The 17,732-nt window shown below is 55.1% G+C and overlaps 2 protein-coding genes across 2 annotated transcripts; one reads left to right on the top strand and one right to left on the bottom strand.

Annotated features, from left to right (window-relative positions):
- LOC139032859 (pancreatic adenocarcinoma up-regulated factor-like) lies at window positions 1-1,734 on the top strand. The gene is made up of 3 exons (XM_070461097.1): window positions 1-55; window positions 237-340; window positions 1,510-1,734. The coding sequence occupies exons 1-3, from the start codon at window positions 1-3 to the stop codon at window positions 1,732-1,734; spliced, it is 384 nt and encodes a 127-aa protein (XP_070317198.1).
- Window positions 1,735-12,906: 11,172 nt separating this feature from the next.
- On the bottom strand, window positions 12,907-16,258 carry PRSS22 (serine protease 22). Its single transcript, XM_020910446.2, has 4 exons — window positions 16,038-16,258; window positions 15,296-15,573; window positions 13,776-13,933; window positions 12,907-13,167 (listed from the first exon to the last, which is right to left on the bottom strand). Exons 1-4 carry the CDS (start codon window positions 16,256-16,258, stop codon window positions 12,907-12,909), a joined length of 918 nt encoding a protein of 305 aa, XP_020766105.2.
- Between the last annotated feature and the right edge of the window lie 1,474 nt (window positions 16,259-17,732).

Raw genomic sequence — 17,732 nt, 5'->3', positions numbered from 1 at the left:
ATGCTGCTGTGGCTGACCCTCACCCTCCTGTGGAGCCCCACCTGCTGGGCACAGCGTAAGTCTGGCTGGGGCTCCCCCCAGGCCATCCCCCTGGGGGCCCCCCTTCCTCCCCACCCTCCCTCCAGGGCTGGGGCCTGGGCCAGCCCTTGTCACAGACGGACTCTGCTCTCAGGCCTGTCCCTTCGTAGAAGAGGCTGTGTCCTCTGGGCAGAAACAGTCAATATGTCATATAATAGAGATATTTGGGCCTGGAGGAGGTGACTATTTCAGTACCTCTAGAGACTTCCAAAATGTCACCAGGATTTTTAGTGTTTACGGGTCATTTTCGCTGTATCAGAAGGTGAGTAGGAGCAGGGCCCAGAGCCCCTCACTGCATCCCAGCCCCTGCCCTCATCTTGGGAACCTGGGGAGGGGGCTGGTCCCTCCTCCCACCACCCTCACTGGGGTCCTGATGTCTCCTGAGTCAGCTGAGGCCTTGGGGTCCTGGAGCCCCCAGCCAGCACCCTCTGTCTGTCCCTCTTCCTCTGCTGTTTCCTCCCCTGCACACCAGCCCTGTCCCCTCCTCTCTCCCCCATCAAGTCCAGCCTCTGCTTCTTGGGTTGATCTTAAGGGAGGGGTGCTTCTCCCCACTGTCTCCTTTCAACCCCAACTCAGCTCAACTGGAAATGATCTCAGTTTGAGAATGCCTATGAGAAAGCAGAAGTTCTGCCCAGGTTAGGGTCAAAGAGAAAAGGAAGGAGGGTCAGAGTGGACCACTGATTGAACACTAGAAGTGCAGAGACAGCAAGCCCAAGGTCTTCCCCTAATGGTTAAATGGGGGCTTTGCTCCAGGCCTGGGGTAGGTATCTGCTCTGCAACTGTGGGGTCCCAGGGACCCGGGGAGAAGGAATGGGCTAGAGCAGCAGGCACCATGGGGGCGAGTGTGTGGGCGGGGCCTGCGTGTGGGCGGGACCTTGTGAGGAGGGGACACTCTAGGATGGACACTGAGGTGGGGGAAGGTCACAGATACCGGTCACCTGCTCCTGGGGCCCCCACCTGGTCTAGTGCAGTGACTGGGGCTGCAAATGCTGGACCTGGGGTCGGCTCCCGGCTCTGAGTCGTGAGACCAGCTGCAACTCCTGAGGGTCCTGATGACTGGGCACCTTGGGGAGCTCTCCTGATGGAAGATCTCAGTGACTGCTCCACAAAATCACTCTCACACTGCGGATGAGCAAACTGAGGCCTGGGGATACTGGGTAACAAGCCCCAAATCACAGAGCCTGAAAGTGTCAGAGCAGGGGTTGAGACCAGGAAGACTGTCTCAGGCACCAAAGTGCCATGTGAGGAACTTATGCTGCAGTGACAGGCTGTCCTCCTTGCTGGTAAAGGTGAGGAGAGAGGACCTAGGATTGGGGGTCTCCAGATCCTTCAAAGCTCCCCCTTCTTCTTAGTTTCCAGGTGAGACATGGCTCCTTCTGGAGTCACTTACATGGAGCTCAAGATCTGAACCCTCAGGAATTCCACCTGCAGAAAAGCGAACAAATTACAGGAGTCCTCGGCTCCTTCAGGCATTTCCTCTCCTACTTGGCACTACACACCAACCTGTGGCCCTTCTTCCATTTTGGATGTCCACGTGGCCACTTCTTTATCACCTCCCCTGATGATAGCCAGAAAGAGCTCACTGGAGTCTATGGACAGCATACAGTTCAGGGCATTGCCAGCATCGGCTTTGACTGGGATTATCCTTCAAACTGAAGCAAATAGCATTTCAGCCAAAGAGAAATGATCCCTCTGGGTCCACAGGGCTGGGCCATGGGTTTCCTGCCAAGGCCACCTAGCTGGTGGTGGACACAAGGCACCAGGGACCTGAGTGCAGCCCTGAATCAGAATCCACCAATAAATCCAGCTTCTGCAGCTACATTGGGTCCAGGGTGCTCCTTGGTCTGGGAAGCAAGCAAAGCGTTCTGAGCTTGTGGAGACGAGGCCTCCAGGGTGGAGCTGCAGGAGGAGGCAGGAGGGGGTCTGACACCCCAGGACTGGGTGATTCTGACAGAATGCAGGGCCTGCCCATGCAGACCCTGGCTGATTCCATAATCTCTGAGGATTCGGGGCTCCCAGAGGCCCCATCCTGGCTCTCTGAAAGGCCATGCAGGTGGCCTGAACTGTCCAGGCTCAATTCCATGATTCTCTGAGTGTGCAGGGGCTTGGGGAAGCCACTCAATCATTCATTCACCCATTCGGAACAGGTATGCCCCCTGGCTGGCTATGGGCTCTGGGGGTACTATGGAGGGCTATGGAGGGCTACGGTACTCTGGAGGAACAGATAATGGGCCATGCGTCCAGCTGGGGGTTCCCCATGGGGAGTGGATGCAGAAGGAGATGGAGGCAACTGGTGGTTTCATCTGCATTGGTAGTGACAGACATAGAGCTCTATGCTCAGGCACATGCCCAGTGGTGGGTGTGCTTCAGGGAAGACTTCCTGGAGGAGGCAATATCTGAGCTAAGTTGAAGGTCTGAGTGAGAGCTGGCCAGGTGGGGTTAAGGGAGGGAGGCCTTCCAGGCCAAGAGATCAACACGGGAATGGCCAGAGCCAGGCATCCCAGGACCCCACTTCTTGAAAGGCGGGCATCTGTTACAGCCTGAAGGGAAAGGAAAGCAGTACCCAGGCATGGCACATTCTCTCAACGCCTCCATCAGACTGCAGCAGCCTGCCCCTCAGCCACGGTGCAGAGGCCGCCCTGTCTGCCCTCAGCTCCCTGCCCAGCAGCCCTAGAGGGACAGGACTTCTGCTTCCCCGTTTGCAGAAGGAGGGAATGGAAGCAGGGGTCCCAGTGGTGCCTGAGGGAGACCCTGCCAGGGTTCCCCCTTCCAGTCTGTGTAGGTGGGCACATGGCTGCACACACCAGGCCCGTGTGGCCCAGCACAGCCTGACTGCCTGCTCACAGTCCGGCCTGGACCCAAGTCCCACCGAGAGGACACAGCAGCCACCCCCATGTCACCCTGGGGACAGCGAGGCGGGGCCTGAGCACCAGGCCCCCCAGCCCTGAGCCTGGGACCTTCTTCTGATGCCGGGGTTCTGGGCAAATGTGCTCCGGGGACCCTGGGGTGTGGGTGTGGGGACAGGGCGGGGACACAATGAAAGAGGGCAGCCGGAAGCCGCTGTCGCCTGGTAGGAGCCCTTCCACTACACAGGGGCCAGAACACGTCCCCCTGGGGGAGGCTGGTCCTGGGGCCTGGGCCATCCTGTGCGCACCGCAGGCTGGTCTCCCAGACCCTAACGGGCAGGGTCGCTTCCCGAGGACCCCCGCTGGGATGGGTCTCCGGCTCCTCCCTCCTCCCAGAGTTGGAAGCAGGGGCTTGGGGAGCAAGTGCAAGCCCCAGGCGTCTACCTGGGGACCGAGGGGCCCTGCTAACCTCACAACCTCTCACCTCAGCTTCATCGGCCCAAGCACGGGCAGAATCCTGGACGCTGGACCAAGGCCCCCAGTCCCACCAGCAGATGTTGCCCCGAGGGATCCACAGTTTAGAGAGCAGGGACCCTGACCCAGAGCGCTCCTGGCCTTTGGGGCAGGGTGGGCAGAGGAGATGGACCTGGGAGCTGCAGAGCGAACTGTCCTGGGGGGCCCTGTTGGGGAGGTGTTGGCACAAGTCCTGGGCCCGGGGCAAGGGCTGGTGAGGTCAGGCGGGAGACGGAGCCCCACCCTCCTGCCCCTCGAGCCCGTCCCCAGCTGACTTGCGGCGGCCACGGTCCTCAGGGGGCCCCTTGGTCTCCCACAGTCTTCCTGGCCTGTTGGGGTCCAGCCCCAGCAGGATCCAGGGAACCCTCAGGATGAACAGCATCGGTGAGTGAGAGAGAGAGAGAGAGGAAGAAAGAGACCAGACCGGGGTGTGCAGCAGAGTCTGGCAGTGTTTTGTTTTTCACCGTAGCCTTTATACCCTAAGTTGGTACATTTCTAAGGGGGAGATGAGCACACAGACTTAGTCTAACATTACATCAGCTTGTCCTTCACGAAACCAGGTGTTCTCCGTATACTTTTTGTTTATGAAAGGCTTTTCCCATAGATTTTTTTGTACATTATCTTCTGGCCTTGAGCTCAGCAGAAAACAGAAAAGTGACAGTCTCTTGGTACAGCAGGTTGTAACATAGTAGAAATATAATCTTGTTAACACAAAGGTCAGTCTTTTTGCAGAAGTTCTCAGCTAAATTTATCTAAAAAGTTTAACACACAAAGACTCTGTGGCTCTGGTGAGGCAGCCCCTGTTTAGCACTCCTGGTTAAAATTAACAACTATCTTATTGTATCTTATTTTACACTAGGGCTAAACTCTTCTTTTTCTAGATATTTAACTATATTAACAGTAGTTTCTACTGCACAACCTCAGCACATTAACAGCAATCAAACGCTGATCCAATAACCACTTTTAGAATAATATTTTTGTGTTCTCTAATAGGGCTTCCTCACCCGCCGAAGGGCTCTGTGCCTATTACGGCCTTTTTTATGGTTAATCTCTATGTATGATATCTTTTGGCTTTCAGGCCTGTTGATAATTTATGGCTAGCACCTGGTGTAACTTTAAGCAACTTCTTAGCCGACCCTGTCTTTTTTGTGGTTAAATCTATTTTCTTTCTATTAGGTGTCATCTCTATGGGAACTAGATAGGATTACATTATTATGGAACAGAAATGCAAAGGATTGCAACAACAGCAGATATAGCACAAAACAGGCTTAGTCTAAAAGTTAATTGCCTGCAAGAAGTCACCAGCTAATCTCTTGCAATGGGAGCACACATTTATCAAACAAGCCAGAATGCCAGCAAAAGGGTTTGAATTGAAGCATTTCTTTCATCCCTGGCCACTTCATAGGGTACCAGTGTCTAGGAGATTTACTAATTAGGGTTTAAGTTGGTCTTTATTCAGTGAAAGAGGAGCAGGAGAGCTCTCGGCAGTCAACACAAGAATCTGCAGCAGGGCAAACAAGAACAACAGTAGGAAAGGGGGGAGGATACAGGGTGGGGGAGAGGCCGGGGCCAACCTGGAGGGTCCCTTGTGTCCTGAGCAGGCCTTGCGTGTCAGGTTTTTTCCTCATGACCTCGTCATGGGTGGGATCTCCCATAATGGCTCCCAGCACTGGCCTCCCTGGAGGGGCCGCACCCTGGAGGGCCGGGCCGGTGGGGACGTGGCCCAGCCTCACACATCAGATGTGCCTCATCCTCTGTTTCTCCTCCCGCGCTCCTACACGTGCGCCCAGCCCTGTTCTCAGGCTCCTGTCCTGCCCTTCCAGGGAGATGGCCGAGAGGAGGCTGGGGACAGCAGGCGCATCTGAGGCCACCCTCTCCTAGAAGCCAGGGTCAGCGGAGCTGGTTCGGCCTCCCCAGAGTGGACGTGGAGCCACGTCATCCTGCAGGCAGCTCATCACCCCTGTGTCTGGGAGATCCAGGGCCCCGCTCACTCCCTTTTTCCAGAGGTAACTGTGGCTCATGGACAGTAGAAATTCCTGGGATCATGGTGATACCACAAAAAAGCCTTCATTTGTTATGTGTTGAGTAAGGCAAGGAAAGTTGAATAGTGAGTTTGGTGTTATTGGAATTTCTCTGATGAACTCGGACAGTCCTAACATGGTTCATTAGCAGAAACTAACCCCAAGGACCCCAAAGGCAATCCTCCTGGAGGATGGGGTCAGCAGCATGAGCTGAGGGCTGGAGGTCAGCTCATGGCTGGAGCTAGAAGCTCCTTGAACATGGCCCGCCAGGTGCTGGTCTCTGAGTACGACCTGTTAGACCTGCAAGGGCAGACCTCACGTGCTTGACCACAGGGCGGGCTGGCGTGAGCTTGCTTATAGTGTAACCAGGGAGAGGCGGTCAGTGTGCGTCAGATTGTCATGTTCATGGGGTCCCCACTTGACCCTGACCCAAGCAAGGGAACTGAACTGAAGGAATAATATGACTTTCCAGTTCTCATAGAGCGGGTCTCTACAGATGAAGTCAACCTGTAGGATTCTCAGATAATTTCTGGGCAGAGCAGGGCCATCTGGAGAGACTAAACATCTGCTAAAGAGAGAACATGGAGCTTGAGTGAAGAATTAGAAAAATGAAAGGGATGTGTCCACATTGTCTACTAAACTGACGATACCGATCATACTCATAACCATTCACTCAAGAAACATTTGCAGGGCCTTCCCTGGTGGTCTGGTGGGTAAGATCTTGAGCTCCCAATACAGGGGACCCAGGTTCAATCCCTGGTCAGGGAACTACATCCTGCATGCTGCACCTAAGAGTTTGCACATTGAAGCTAAAGATTTGGCATTTTGCAACTAGGACTCCAAGCAGCCAAATAAATAAATAAATATTTTTAAGTAAAAATAAAAAAAATAAACATGGTGTATCAATCAGTTTAAAAAAAAATAGAAAAAAAGAAAGAACATTTTCTAACATCTGCTATTTTGTCAGGACTTTTTTTCTGGACACTGACCACATCAAGGTGTATAAGATGAGGGTCTCTCCCTTCGTAAGCCCAGACTATTTCCTGGAAAAGATAATCAAGTAAACAGAGAGTAATGCAAGAACATGACAAAGGAAGGGACAGAGGCTTACCTTCTGGTTGTGTGTGTTTGGGAGGGGATGATAAAGAACAAATGAACTAAATAGCATGTTAAATAGTCATAAATGTCCTGGAAAAAGAGAAAGCAAGAAAAGGAACAAGAGAGGAGGGAAGGGATCTTGCTGTTGTAAACAGGATGATGACAGGGTGACACGTGAGCAGGGACTGGGAGGAAGTGAGGGAGTGGCCCTGCAGTCCTCCGGGGGAAGAGGAAACTGTGGGTGCAAAGGCCCTGAGGCAGGGACACGCCTGTTGTGTTCCTGAGCCCAGCTGGGAGGCCAGCGGCGCTGCCGCACAGTGAGCAAGAAGGACAGAGGTGAGAAGGGAGGCCGAAAGGATGACGTCATTTGCTCTGGTTAGGGTTTGCAATAGAGGAATCATGGGATCTGACTTCAGTCTCTTGCTTTTCTTTAAAGCTGGAGTCAAGCAAGGACTTTTTTGTGTTTTCCTTGCTGCTCACGGGCTCTTTCTGGTTGCAGTGAGCGGGGTCCACTCTCCCTCGCGGCTCACAGGCTTCTCCTGGCGGTGGCGTCTCTTGTGGAGCACAGGCTCTGGGCCCACAGGCTTCAGCACTTGCAGCTCTCGGGCTCAGTACTTGTGGCTCATGGGCTTAGTTACCCCGCAGCATGGTCCTGGAATCTTCCAGGACCAGGGATTGAACTAGTTTTCCCTGTACTGGCAGGCGGATTCTTAAGCACTGGAGCACCAGAGAAGTCCCCGACTTTGATTTTAGGAGAACCACCCTGGTTGCTGTGTTGAGAACAGCCTGGTGGGAATAACAGCAGAAGCAGGAGGACGAGATAGCAGGTCATGACAGAAATCTGGGATAAAGAGGAGAGGGGCTTGGGATGGCGTGGGAAGAAGTGACCAGATCTGGACATATTTTGGAGATAGGATGGAACCCACAGGATTTGCTGATGGCTCGAGTTTAGAGAATGAGAGAAAGAGAGCAGAAAGGAAGACTACATGGTTTTGTGTTGGGATTTTTTAAAAAATCAGTTTTATGGAGGTATGGGCTGCCCTGGTGGCTCAGATAGTAAAGAATCCGCCTGCAATGCAGGAGACCTGGGTTCGATCCCTGGATAGGGAAGATCCCTTGAAGAAGGGTATGGCTACCCATTCCAGTATTCTTGCCCGGGGAACTCCATGGACAGAAGAGCCTGGTGAGCTACAGCCCATGGGGTCACAAAGACCCAGACACGACGACTAAGGGACTAACACTTCCACTTTCACTTCATGGAGATACAGTTTACACAGAATAAAAGTCACCATTTTTTTAAAAGTGCAATTCTTTTTAAAAAAAATATTTATTTATTTTGGCTGTCCAGGTTTTAGTTGTGGCATGCAGGATCTATTTCTCTGACCAGGGATGGAGCCCAGGTCCCATGCATTGGGAGTGCAGTCTTAGCATTCCAGGAAAGTCCCCTTGAAATCACCATTTTTAATAAACTATAGTCCTACGAGTTTTGGTAAATGCATCCAGTCAGGTAACCATCACTGCCATCAAGATATAAGCCAAAAAAAAAAAAAAGATATAAGCCAGTTCTGTCATTATTTTAAAACCCCCAATGTGCCTTTGGGGGCAGTCCTTCCCCCACCCCAGCCCCCAGCAACCACCTATCTGCTTTCTGGCCCTGCAGCGCTGTCTTTTCCACCACTGCGTCATATAGATGGATTCATGGTACGGAGCCTCTGGAGTTCCACTGTCTCCCCTCAGCAGCATGTGCTTAAGATTCACCATGTTGTGTGTGCATGCGTGCGTACAGAGTTGCATCAGTCGTGTCCAACTCTTTGTGATCCTATGCACTGTAGCCCACCAGGCTCCTCTGTCTATGGGATTCTCCAGGCAAGAATACTGGAGTGCTTGCCATGCCCTCCTCCAGTGGACCTTCCTCCAGTGGATCCAGGGATGGAACCCACATCTCTTATGTCTCCTGCATTAGCAGGTAGGTTCTTTACAACCAGCACCACCTGAGAAGCCCCATGTTGTGTATAGTTTGTTCCTTTTTGCTGATGAGTAGAATTCTACTGAACGGATGGACCACAGTTTGCTTATCACAACTGAAGAAACACTTGGGTTGCTTCCACTTTTTTGTCAATTCTGAATAAAGCTGTTATAAATATCTGCAGACAGATTTTGTGTGAATATGTTCTCTTCTATCTTGGGTCAGTCTTAGGAGTAGGATTGCTGCGTGGCTGTTCAACCTTATATGAAACAGTCAGCATCACTTCCACAGGGGTGATACAACTTTTCACTCCAGTTGCTAGGTGTCCTTGCTGACCCTAGGCATTGTCTGTATTATGAGGTTCCTACACCGAGCAGTTGGAAGGAAGGACTGCTGCCTTGTGTTGAGATGGGAAATTCTATCAGTGGAGCAAGTTTGAGAGGGAATATTGGGATTTGTTTGGAGTCACAATAAGGTTGAGATGGCTATATGATATGATATGTACAAGGGGGTATTGGGTATTTGAAGGCACATGGGGGGAGAGAACTCTGGAGTCACCTTTACGGGTGGTGTGCAGAACCGAGAAACCAGATGCTATCACCCAGGGATACAAGGAGGTAAAAGAGCAGAGAAGCCCCAGCACTGATGTTGGGGCATCCACCACGGAGAGAGTGAGAAAAAGAGGAAGAACCAGTAAAATAGACGATGTTCTGTGAAAGTGATTATTCCCCACTTGGCATGAATTGAGACAACTGTGTCCCTGAAAACTGGTATCTGCCCTGGTTTGCCTGCGCGTGATTATTTCATAGCTGCCAACAGGAAATCAGAGCCACGCTTCATGGGGTCAAGGTCAAGAGGTGATGCAGATGAACTCGGCCCCCACAATGACACACGCCGTCCTCCCCCGTGCGCTGGTTTCGCTCTTACTCACTAGCTCACAGCCAGTCTGCCTGGTGTCGTCACGTGAGGTCTAAGGTTGCAGGCTTTGAAGGTCCTACTCACAGCCCAGTCATAGTTCCCGTGAGCAACTTTGTGATGCTATGAGCACAACCACCTGGGCACTGGTAGCAAAGTTTGACTTGAAGCTGGGAAAAACCATTCTCTCCACCTTCAAGTAGAATCCCACACTCCCCAGGCAGTCTGGGGAGCTTGGGGAGATGTTGCTCTTGGCCTGGAGACTGGTGAGCTCATAAGGGCACCATCAACAGGGGCAATGATGAAATTCCTTCAGTTGCCACCTCGGGCTGCAGCATTGACTGGGATGTTTTGAGCAGGAAAGGGAGAGAAGAAAAAAAAAAGACTTGCTCTTTTAATATTTATTTGCTTACTTTTTATTTGGCTGTGTGGGGGCTTAGTTGCCCTGAACCTGCCTCCCCTGCATTGCTAGTGGATTCTCAAAAAGACTTGATCATTTGCTCTTGAGTAAGCATGACATGAAAACCTGAAACTAACGGGGGCACCCCCTGAAGGTCCAAAGCTCTTGTGGGCAGCTGTGAGCTCAAAACCTTTATAATCTGTTTCCAAAACAACGAAAAGAGTCTTCTGTAAAAAGCCAAAATTTTTCTGTAAATCTGAAACTATTCAAAAACAGAGGATCTGACACTGGTATATCAGTTACGAAAACATTTAGCTGCAGTAAAAGAATATCTGACCAGCAGTGGCTTAATAGCACACAAGAAGGATAGAAACGGCTCTCTGGGATAGGGGCATATTCTCAACCACATCCTTACACCTGCAGCTTCTGAATCTTTGTTCACTGCCAATTTAACACATCAATTTGTAGCCTCATGGTGATAAGATGGCTGCTAAAGGCTAGGTATTACATCTGCATCTTAGAAGGAGGATGGTGGGAAAGGATCATGCCAGCTGAATAGGTCCCTTCTATTAGAAAAAACAACAACAACAAAGTCTTCCCAAGAAACCACCCATCGGATGTCTGCTTCCATGGTGACCTTGCAGGAGACTTTAGAAGGGAGCATCCAGCTTTTCCAGTCTCTTTGGTAGAGGACGCAAGGGAGGGGCATTGGAATGGGTTTTGCCTTAGCTAACCAACGGAGTCTGCCACCAAGGGGGCTCAAACGCGTGGCCTTCTCAGGGGCTTCGGTTGGGACGGCATCGGAGGCAGGGGTGGAGGGTAGCAAGGGACAGGGCGTGGGGGAAACAGAGGCACGAGGAGCCAGGGGCCAGAGGGCAGAGATGGAGACAAAGGGTAAGGGGACGGGGACAGGGCATGGGGGAGCGAGGAGCAGGAGAGCCTGGAGGACAGGGGGGAAACTGAGGCAGGGAGGAGGGCGACGGATGAGGTGGCAGAGGACTGAGCCCAGAGAGGCGGGTAAGGGGACAAGGGAAGCATGGCGACAAAGAGGGACCAGGTCACAGAGGGAAGGGGCCACACCTGAGCCACCTGCTTGCTTCCCAGGCCAGGTTAGCACTTGCTTATTTGCCTAACATTTCTTTCTTTATCTGGCTGTGTCAGGCCTCACTGGTGGCACGCAGGATCTCCACTGTAACACGCGGGCCTCCCTGGCTGCAGCACACGGCTCTAGAACGTTTGGGCTCGGTAGTTGCAACATGTAGGCTTAGTTGCCCCGAGGCATGTGGAATCCTAGTTCCCCAGCCAAGGATCAAACCCAAGTCCCCTGCATGGGAAGGCGGGTTCTTAACTACGGGGCCAACAGGTAAGTCCCAGTGTGTGTTGATAAGACCAACCCCACAGCATTTGCCTCAATCTGATATTAACCAGATGCGTGAGTGGGTGCCAAGTTGACTCAATCGTGTCTGACTCTTTTCCACCCCATGGACTGACTGCAGCCTGCCAGGCTCCTCTGTCCATGGGGTCCTCCAGGCAAGAATACTGGGGTGGGTTGCCATGCCTTGCTCCAGGGAACTTTCCTGCTAACCCAGGGATTGAACCTGAGCCTCCTGTGTCTCCTACACTGCACCCAGATTCTTCACCACTGAGTCACCAGGGAAGCCCAGTATTAACATGTGGGTGATAAAATACGAACAAAAGTCTAAAAACAGTGCTGCCAGTAAAGGATACCTACCTACCAACCACAACAGCACTGCCTTCTCAAGTCCACTGCACTGACGTTTTTCACTGGGGACCCTGAGGCAGCCACGCGTCTCTGTCTCCTGCACGGCTGGGCCTACATGTCTTCCTGTTGGAAAAAGTCTCGCACACACTCGTCAAACCAACCACCCAGCCCTCTCTCTGCACGCTGGGAAGCCTGGGTGGGGCTGGCACAGGGTCCCAGAAAGAGTTCGGCCTCCCGGGCCCTGGGAAGAAGGGCAGGCGGTGGGGAAGGGGAGCCTACGTGACATTAGCTGGTCCCAGGCAGACCCCCTGGTGGCCTAGGACTGGGCTCCCAGCCCCACCCGTGGGGGCAGCGGAGGTGACTCAAGGCTCCCCCCGCCCCCCAAGCGGAGACCTGCTGTCTCATTGTTTTTCTCCTTCGTCCTTCTGAGGGAGGATTCAGAGAGTTGGCAGTGAGTCACTCAGTGAGTCAGCTTCTGGGAGCCCTGGCTGCCTCAGCCCAAATCTGAGACAGCTGGTTCTGTGGGGTGGGCAGAGGGGGACACCCCCACTCTCTTGTGTGTTTGGGGGGTTCTCCCAGCCAGCCCCATTTCAGAAATTCAACAGGCAGGTCATGGGCCTGCCTGACCCTGAAGCCCCCACCTAACTTTCAGGTGACAGAGCTGGGCCGCCTGTCTCCTCTCCCAGCTGGCCTCCCTGGTGGGAGGGGGTTATGAAAGGACAGTGCAAAGGTCGGAGGTCAGGATGTTGACTCCTAGGTGGGTAGGACATCTGGCTCCCTGGCCAGACCACCATCCAAACTCCTACCTGCCTGCCCCCATTTTAACCCCAACTGGACCCCTGCTGACCAGTGTCCCCCATATCCAGGGGAAAAAAACAGGAACTGGGGAATAAATAATCAATAAATGGGTTTCCCTGGTGGCTCAGACGGTAAAGAATCTGCCTGCAATGCTGGCGGCCCAGGTTGGATCCCTGGGTCGGGAAGATCCCCTGGAGAAGGAAACAGCAAACCACTCCAGTATTCTTGCCTGGAGAATCCCATGGGCAGAGGAGCCCGGCGGGCTTGGGGTCGCAAAGTGTTGGACACGACTGAACGACTCAGAAGGGGGAATAAATAATTTATTGAAGTTGGAGGAATAAATAAGATACCTGGGTGCGGTTACAAATAACTGTAAAAAGCATTGACATGTATATACAGAAAGGCGCTCCGGGCCTAGGGGGCGGGGCCTGAGCCCGGGGAGGGGCGGGGCCTCCCGCGGAGGCGATCCGGCGCCGGGTCGCGGGCGCCCCCCAGAGGTAGACGGCTTATTTACAACGGAGGAGAAGGCGCGAGGTCTCCCCGGGTCCCTAGTCCGCGTGGCGCCTCTCCGCCAGGCGAGGGCGCCGCGCCCCCAGGGCCCAGCCCCGGCGGCCTGCTGGCCCGCCCTGCTGCGAGCGCCCGCGGAGCTGCACCCCCTGCACGATCCTCTGCACCCAGGAGCGATGGGCGGCCAGACTGATGTAGACCCCAGGCCGGTTGCGCTCCGCACAGCCCTCGCCCCAGCTGATGACGCCCGCCAGCAGCCAGGTGCCCTCGACCTGGCACATCAGGGGGCCTCCGGAGTCGCCCTGCGGAAAGGAAGGAAGGTGAGGGGCCCGCGTGGGCCAAGAGGTGGGCAGAGCCCAGGACCCGCGCCGCAGCAGGTGGTGGACGGGCCATTTCTCTAGACCCTGGGGGTTACGGAGCCACAACTAGCGCCCCCGGGACAGGGAGTGCCCCCTTCCCAGGCTCACTCCTGGTGAGAAGTACCTAGTGCTAGACGGTCTCCCTCACAGCCCTGGAGGCATGGAGCGAGGGTTGTGATCTGCCTCACTGATGAGGAAACCACGGCTCAGAAAGAAGAGTGTCTCAGACCGGGTGTGCAAGGTCCCACAATCTGCCATCCTCCTCCCTGTAGCCCGCTGGTGGGGGGGGGGGGGGGGGCAGGACCATAGCACCCCCCCACCCCCTCCTTGGATGCTGCTCCCTGAGAATGGGGTCAGGCACACCATAGGTGCTCACCATGTCTGATGTATGAACAAAGGCAAGAACCGCCGAGCCAGGCTGCGGCTGGGTTCTGTAGGCATCTCTCTGTCTAGGGGGACTACCAGGTCAGGGCAGATACTAGAAGGAGGCCCGGCAAGGCGAGGGTGATGGAGCTGAGTGGGGCAGGGCTGGGAAGGAGGCGGCTGCTCACCAGACAGGCGTCACGCGCCCCCTCCAGGTAGCCAGCACACAGCATGTCCTCGGTGATAGCGCCCTGCCCGGCTCCCCGCCAGTACAGGCGGCCGCAGGTGGCTGAGTCGATGATGGGGACCTTCAGCTTCTGGAGGGTCTGAGGTTGGGGCAGGGGCACTGGGAGCAGAGAGGAGAGAGTCAGCTTGGGAGGCTCTCCTGCTGGCCTCAGTTCCCTCCATTTTCCTTAGCAGCGTTTCTCAAAGGGTAAGTGGATCAACTCTTGTCAGACTCGGCCACGATGCCTGCAGAAAACCCAAATTCCAGCACTCCACTCTGGACCTACTGAATCCTAAAGGAAGGTGCAGCCTGAAATTCTGAATCTTTAATGAGATCTCTGATGCCCACAAGAAGGTTCAAACCAATGACCCTGCTTGTCCGGTCTCAGGCACTACTTTATCCAGCTCGTGGACTGCTACAGACTAATTGCCGCTGGATGTTGAATGTTATCGGGACTTGAAGGACCTCCCCATCCCCTAGAGGGATTGTAGACCCTAGGATTGGTTGGTCACTTTCCCCAGTCCATAAATCCAGTTTTCCCAGGAGCCCCTAAGAATGACCATGGGGAGGCTGGCTGAAACTTCAGCGTCAGTGGGATTCCCCAGATGCCCAAAATGGTGTCATTTCTCTTAATTCTTCTGAAATTTGGTTAAAGTCCCATTTTCTTACATTTTGTCCTTTCTTAATCTCTCCTCTCTCCCCCCTCTCTTTCTACACACACACACACACACACACACACACACACACACACACACACATTACAGCGTCTCTGCTTCTTACTTTCTAATCTGCTTTGTGTTCTAGATGAGGTTTTCCAAACTTCCAGACTTGGTTTGTCAATTATATTTTACCTTTACGGAGATTGCATTTTATCCTGGGAATTTTGCCTGCAATTGTGTCATGATACCACCAGGGGGCACCTATTTCTGATTTGGAATCTTAGGGCTGTTCTCATATTCACCCGGTTGGGCTTGGCCCCATAGAAATCTCTAGTGTGTGTGTGGTCAGTCACTAAGTGGTGTCTGACTCCTTGCGATCCCATGGACTGTAGCCCTCCAGGCTCCTCTGTCCTTGGGATTTCCCAGGCAAGAATACTGGAGCAGGTTACCATTTCCTTCTCTGGGGGATCTTTCCAACCCAGGGATTGAACTGGCATCTCCTGTGTCTCCTGCATTGGCAGGCGAATTTTTAACCACTGAGCTACCTGAGAAGCCCCAGAAACCTATCAGTCTTTCCTATATCACTTCATAGCTTGGTTGATCTGGCAGTCAGAACACAGCCAAAGTTACCTTTAAACTAGAACTGATCTGAAATTGTCCACCTTGGTTTCTAGGTCATCACATCTCTGGGCTGCAGACCATCTTTCTTCCTCTGGATCATGCTCAGCCCCTGCCCTCTGTTCTTTGCCACCCATAGGACCTGTATCTCCCAGTGTTTGCTACCCTCTGTCCCCACCCACCCCTGCCCCGGAAGAAGCCGCACCTCCATCGTGGATGCTCCCCCAGCCAGCAATCCAGCAGTCAGTGTCCGAAGAGAGCTGGACGGTGGAGTCAGGCAGGCAGATGGGCAGGACGCGCTCAGAAAACTGGATGGCGTGCTCCAGGCGCACCAGGGCGATGTCAGCACGGGAGCCCTCCTTCCAGGAATACACAGGGTGGGGCTGCGCCCAGGCGATACCCACCTCCTGGGACCTCGGGCCAGGGTTCCCCAACTGCCAGGCCCCCAGCAGCACAGAGAACTGGGTTGGTTTGTCCAGATTACTAGAAGGAAGAGGGCGGGGTGGCATCAGCCAGGAACTTCTGGGTGGCCAGGAAGGGCCTGGGAAGGGTTTCTGGGGAAGGGCACGCACATAAAGGCCCCTGGAGTGCAAAAGGGGGGCTTCCCTGGTGACTCAGTGGTAAAGAACCCGCCTGCAATGCAGGAGACAGGGGTTCGACCCCTGGGTTGGGATGAACCCCTGGAGAAGGGAATGGCTACCCACTCCAGTTGTTCTTGTCTGGGAAATTCCATGGACATTGGAGCCCAGAGGGCTATAGTCCATGGGGTCACAAAGAGCCAGACAAGACTGGGCACACACTCGCTGCGTGCAAAAGGGGCCTCTGGGAGGAAGCCGGAGCTCTCCTGAGGGACCCAAGACTGGACGGAGGCCCAGAAACCGGGTCTGGGTGGGCAGCCTGGGGTCCGGGAACCCGAGTGGAGGGGCGGGCGGAGCGCAGGCACGTACTCCTTGAAGCAGTGGGCGGCCGTGAGCACCCAGCGGCTGGTGAGCAGGGAGCCCGCACAGTGGTGAGTGCCATTCTTCCGGATGCTCACGACCCAGGGCCACTCGGCATCCGAGCTGTCCTCGCCCCCCACGATCCGGTTCAGCTGCAGGCGCTTCCCGCAGGCTGGGGGCCCTGGCGGCGGATGTGGGGGGGTGTCTGTCACACTCTGGGCGCCGTCCATCCCCCTTCCAGCTCCCTTCCCCGCTTCAAACACCGAGGCCTGTGTGCCGCTCTCCCTTCAACCCAGCCTGGCCACCTGCCCGCCCTGACCCTTCCATCCTCTGCCTTCCCCAAGCTGGGCACTCCGTGATCTAGTCCCCTGGTCCTTTCACCTGCTGGGGCGGCTCAGTCACCCCCCGCTCCACACACACACATATACACACCGCCTCTCCTCCACACCTTGACCCTCTGGGCCTCCTCTCCTGCGTGCCTTCTTCTCCAGCTCAAACCCTCTCTTGCCTCCACTGCCCACTCCTGACCTGCCCCCCACAGACAGACACACAGACACTGTCCTGCCCTTCAGGCTTCTTCCCTCCCCCGCTTCCCTGAGGTCAGCTCAGACTCACCAGCCGTCTTGACAGCATCTAGGCTGGCTGAGGGCAAGAGAAAGAAAAGGTCAGGCTGGTAGAGGGGCACTCCCGTGCCCTGCGACCCTCCCCAGTAGCTGAGTTTCCAGGCCTCGGGGTCACACTGCCGGGTGGGGCATTCCTGGATCCTGGGCGGGGGGGGGCAGACACCTCAGGCCCTGGCTGTGAGCAGCGGCCTCGGCCTCCCCGTAGCTTCATGTCAGCCTGTGCCCTGGGGGCTGTGGGGGGACAGGTCTGGGGGGTGGGTCTCACGGTGGGTGAGCATGAGAACCCCCTCACAGGCCCCAGGTCCGGATGCTGCCTCCCCAGCAGTGGACTAAGGAGACGGGGGAGACAGGAGTGGAAGGGAAGAGGGTAAAGAAGCTGAGCCACATGCCCTGAGTGCTGACCGGGCCTAGGTGTACCTGCAGTGTTTGCTGTGAGTCTCACGGCTGCGGGGGAAACTGAGGCTCAGAGCAGGCAGATAACAAAACAGAGAGGCCGAGACAGCAGGGGAGAGGAGAGGAGGGACTCAGGAGGACCGGAGGAAGCGGGGGTGGACAGTGGGGAAGGCCCGGGCCTGCAGGCCCGCAGGACTCACCTGGAGCAGCCAGAATCAACAGGGAGGCCAGGACCCGGAGGCAGGGCGCCCCCAGCAAGGGGGGAGTCGCGGGAACCACCATGGCGCCGACAGGAGTGCCCGGTTCCCCGCAGGCGCCCCAGGTTTTATCCTGGGAGGCGGAATGCCGTCGGACCAGTCCCCCGAGTGAGTGGCGGTAGGTCACAGGGAGGGGTGGGGCTTCGGGGAGGAAATAAGCCGTTAAGGGGTCTGGGGGGTGGGCTTCCAGCTGGGCCCTCTGCCTGGGGCCTGCATGGGGCTCTGCAGGGGCAAGGCTGGGCCTTGATGTTGACTGGGGGGCGGGCAGAGGAAGGCCCCCCAAGCTTGAAAGGGACGTTGTCCCGGTGCCGGGTAGGAAAGGGAGGCGCTGGACCCTGCAGGCCAGGAAGCTGGGTGTGGGCTGTTGGGAAGGCCCCGGGGCCTCGGGGAGGTGGGGGCTGGCGAGGGGCTGCCAGAGGCTCCCTAACGGG

This window comes from Odocoileus virginianus, chromosome 33 (assembly GCF_023699985.2).
Source record: "Odocoileus virginianus isolate 20LAN1187 ecotype Illinois chromosome 33, Ovbor_1.2, whole genome shotgun sequence".
Lineage (NCBI taxonomy): Eukaryota > Metazoa > Chordata > Mammalia > Artiodactyla > Cervidae > Odocoileus > Odocoileus virginianus.
Note: the sequence above shows the minus strand (reverse complement) of the source record. Positions and strands in the feature narration are given on the sequence as shown.

Coding starts and splice junctions, on each gene's coding strand:
- LOC139032859 (XM_070461097.1), top strand. CDS start 1: ATGCTGCTGTGGCTGACCCTCACCCTCCTGTGGAGCCCCACCTGCTGG. Junction 56..236: donor CCCCACCTGCTGGGCACAGC/GTAAGTCTGGCT, acceptor GTCATATAATAG/AGATATTTGGGCCTGGAGGA. Junction 341..1,509: donor CATTTTCGCTGTATCAGAAG/GTGAGTAGGAGC, acceptor TTCCACCTGCAG/AAAAGCGAACAAATTACAGG.
- PRSS22 (XM_020910446.2), bottom strand. CDS start 16,258: ATGGACGGCGCCCAGAGTGTGACAGACACCCCCCCACATCCGCCGCCA. Junction 15,574..16,037: donor GCCGCCCACTGCTTCAAGGA/GTACGTGCCTGC, acceptor TCTTCCTTCTAG/TAATCTGGACAAACCAACCC. Junction 13,934..15,295: donor GGGGAGCATCCACGATGGAG/GTGCGGCTTCTT, acceptor CTCTGCTCCCAG/TGCCCCTGCCCCAACCTCAG.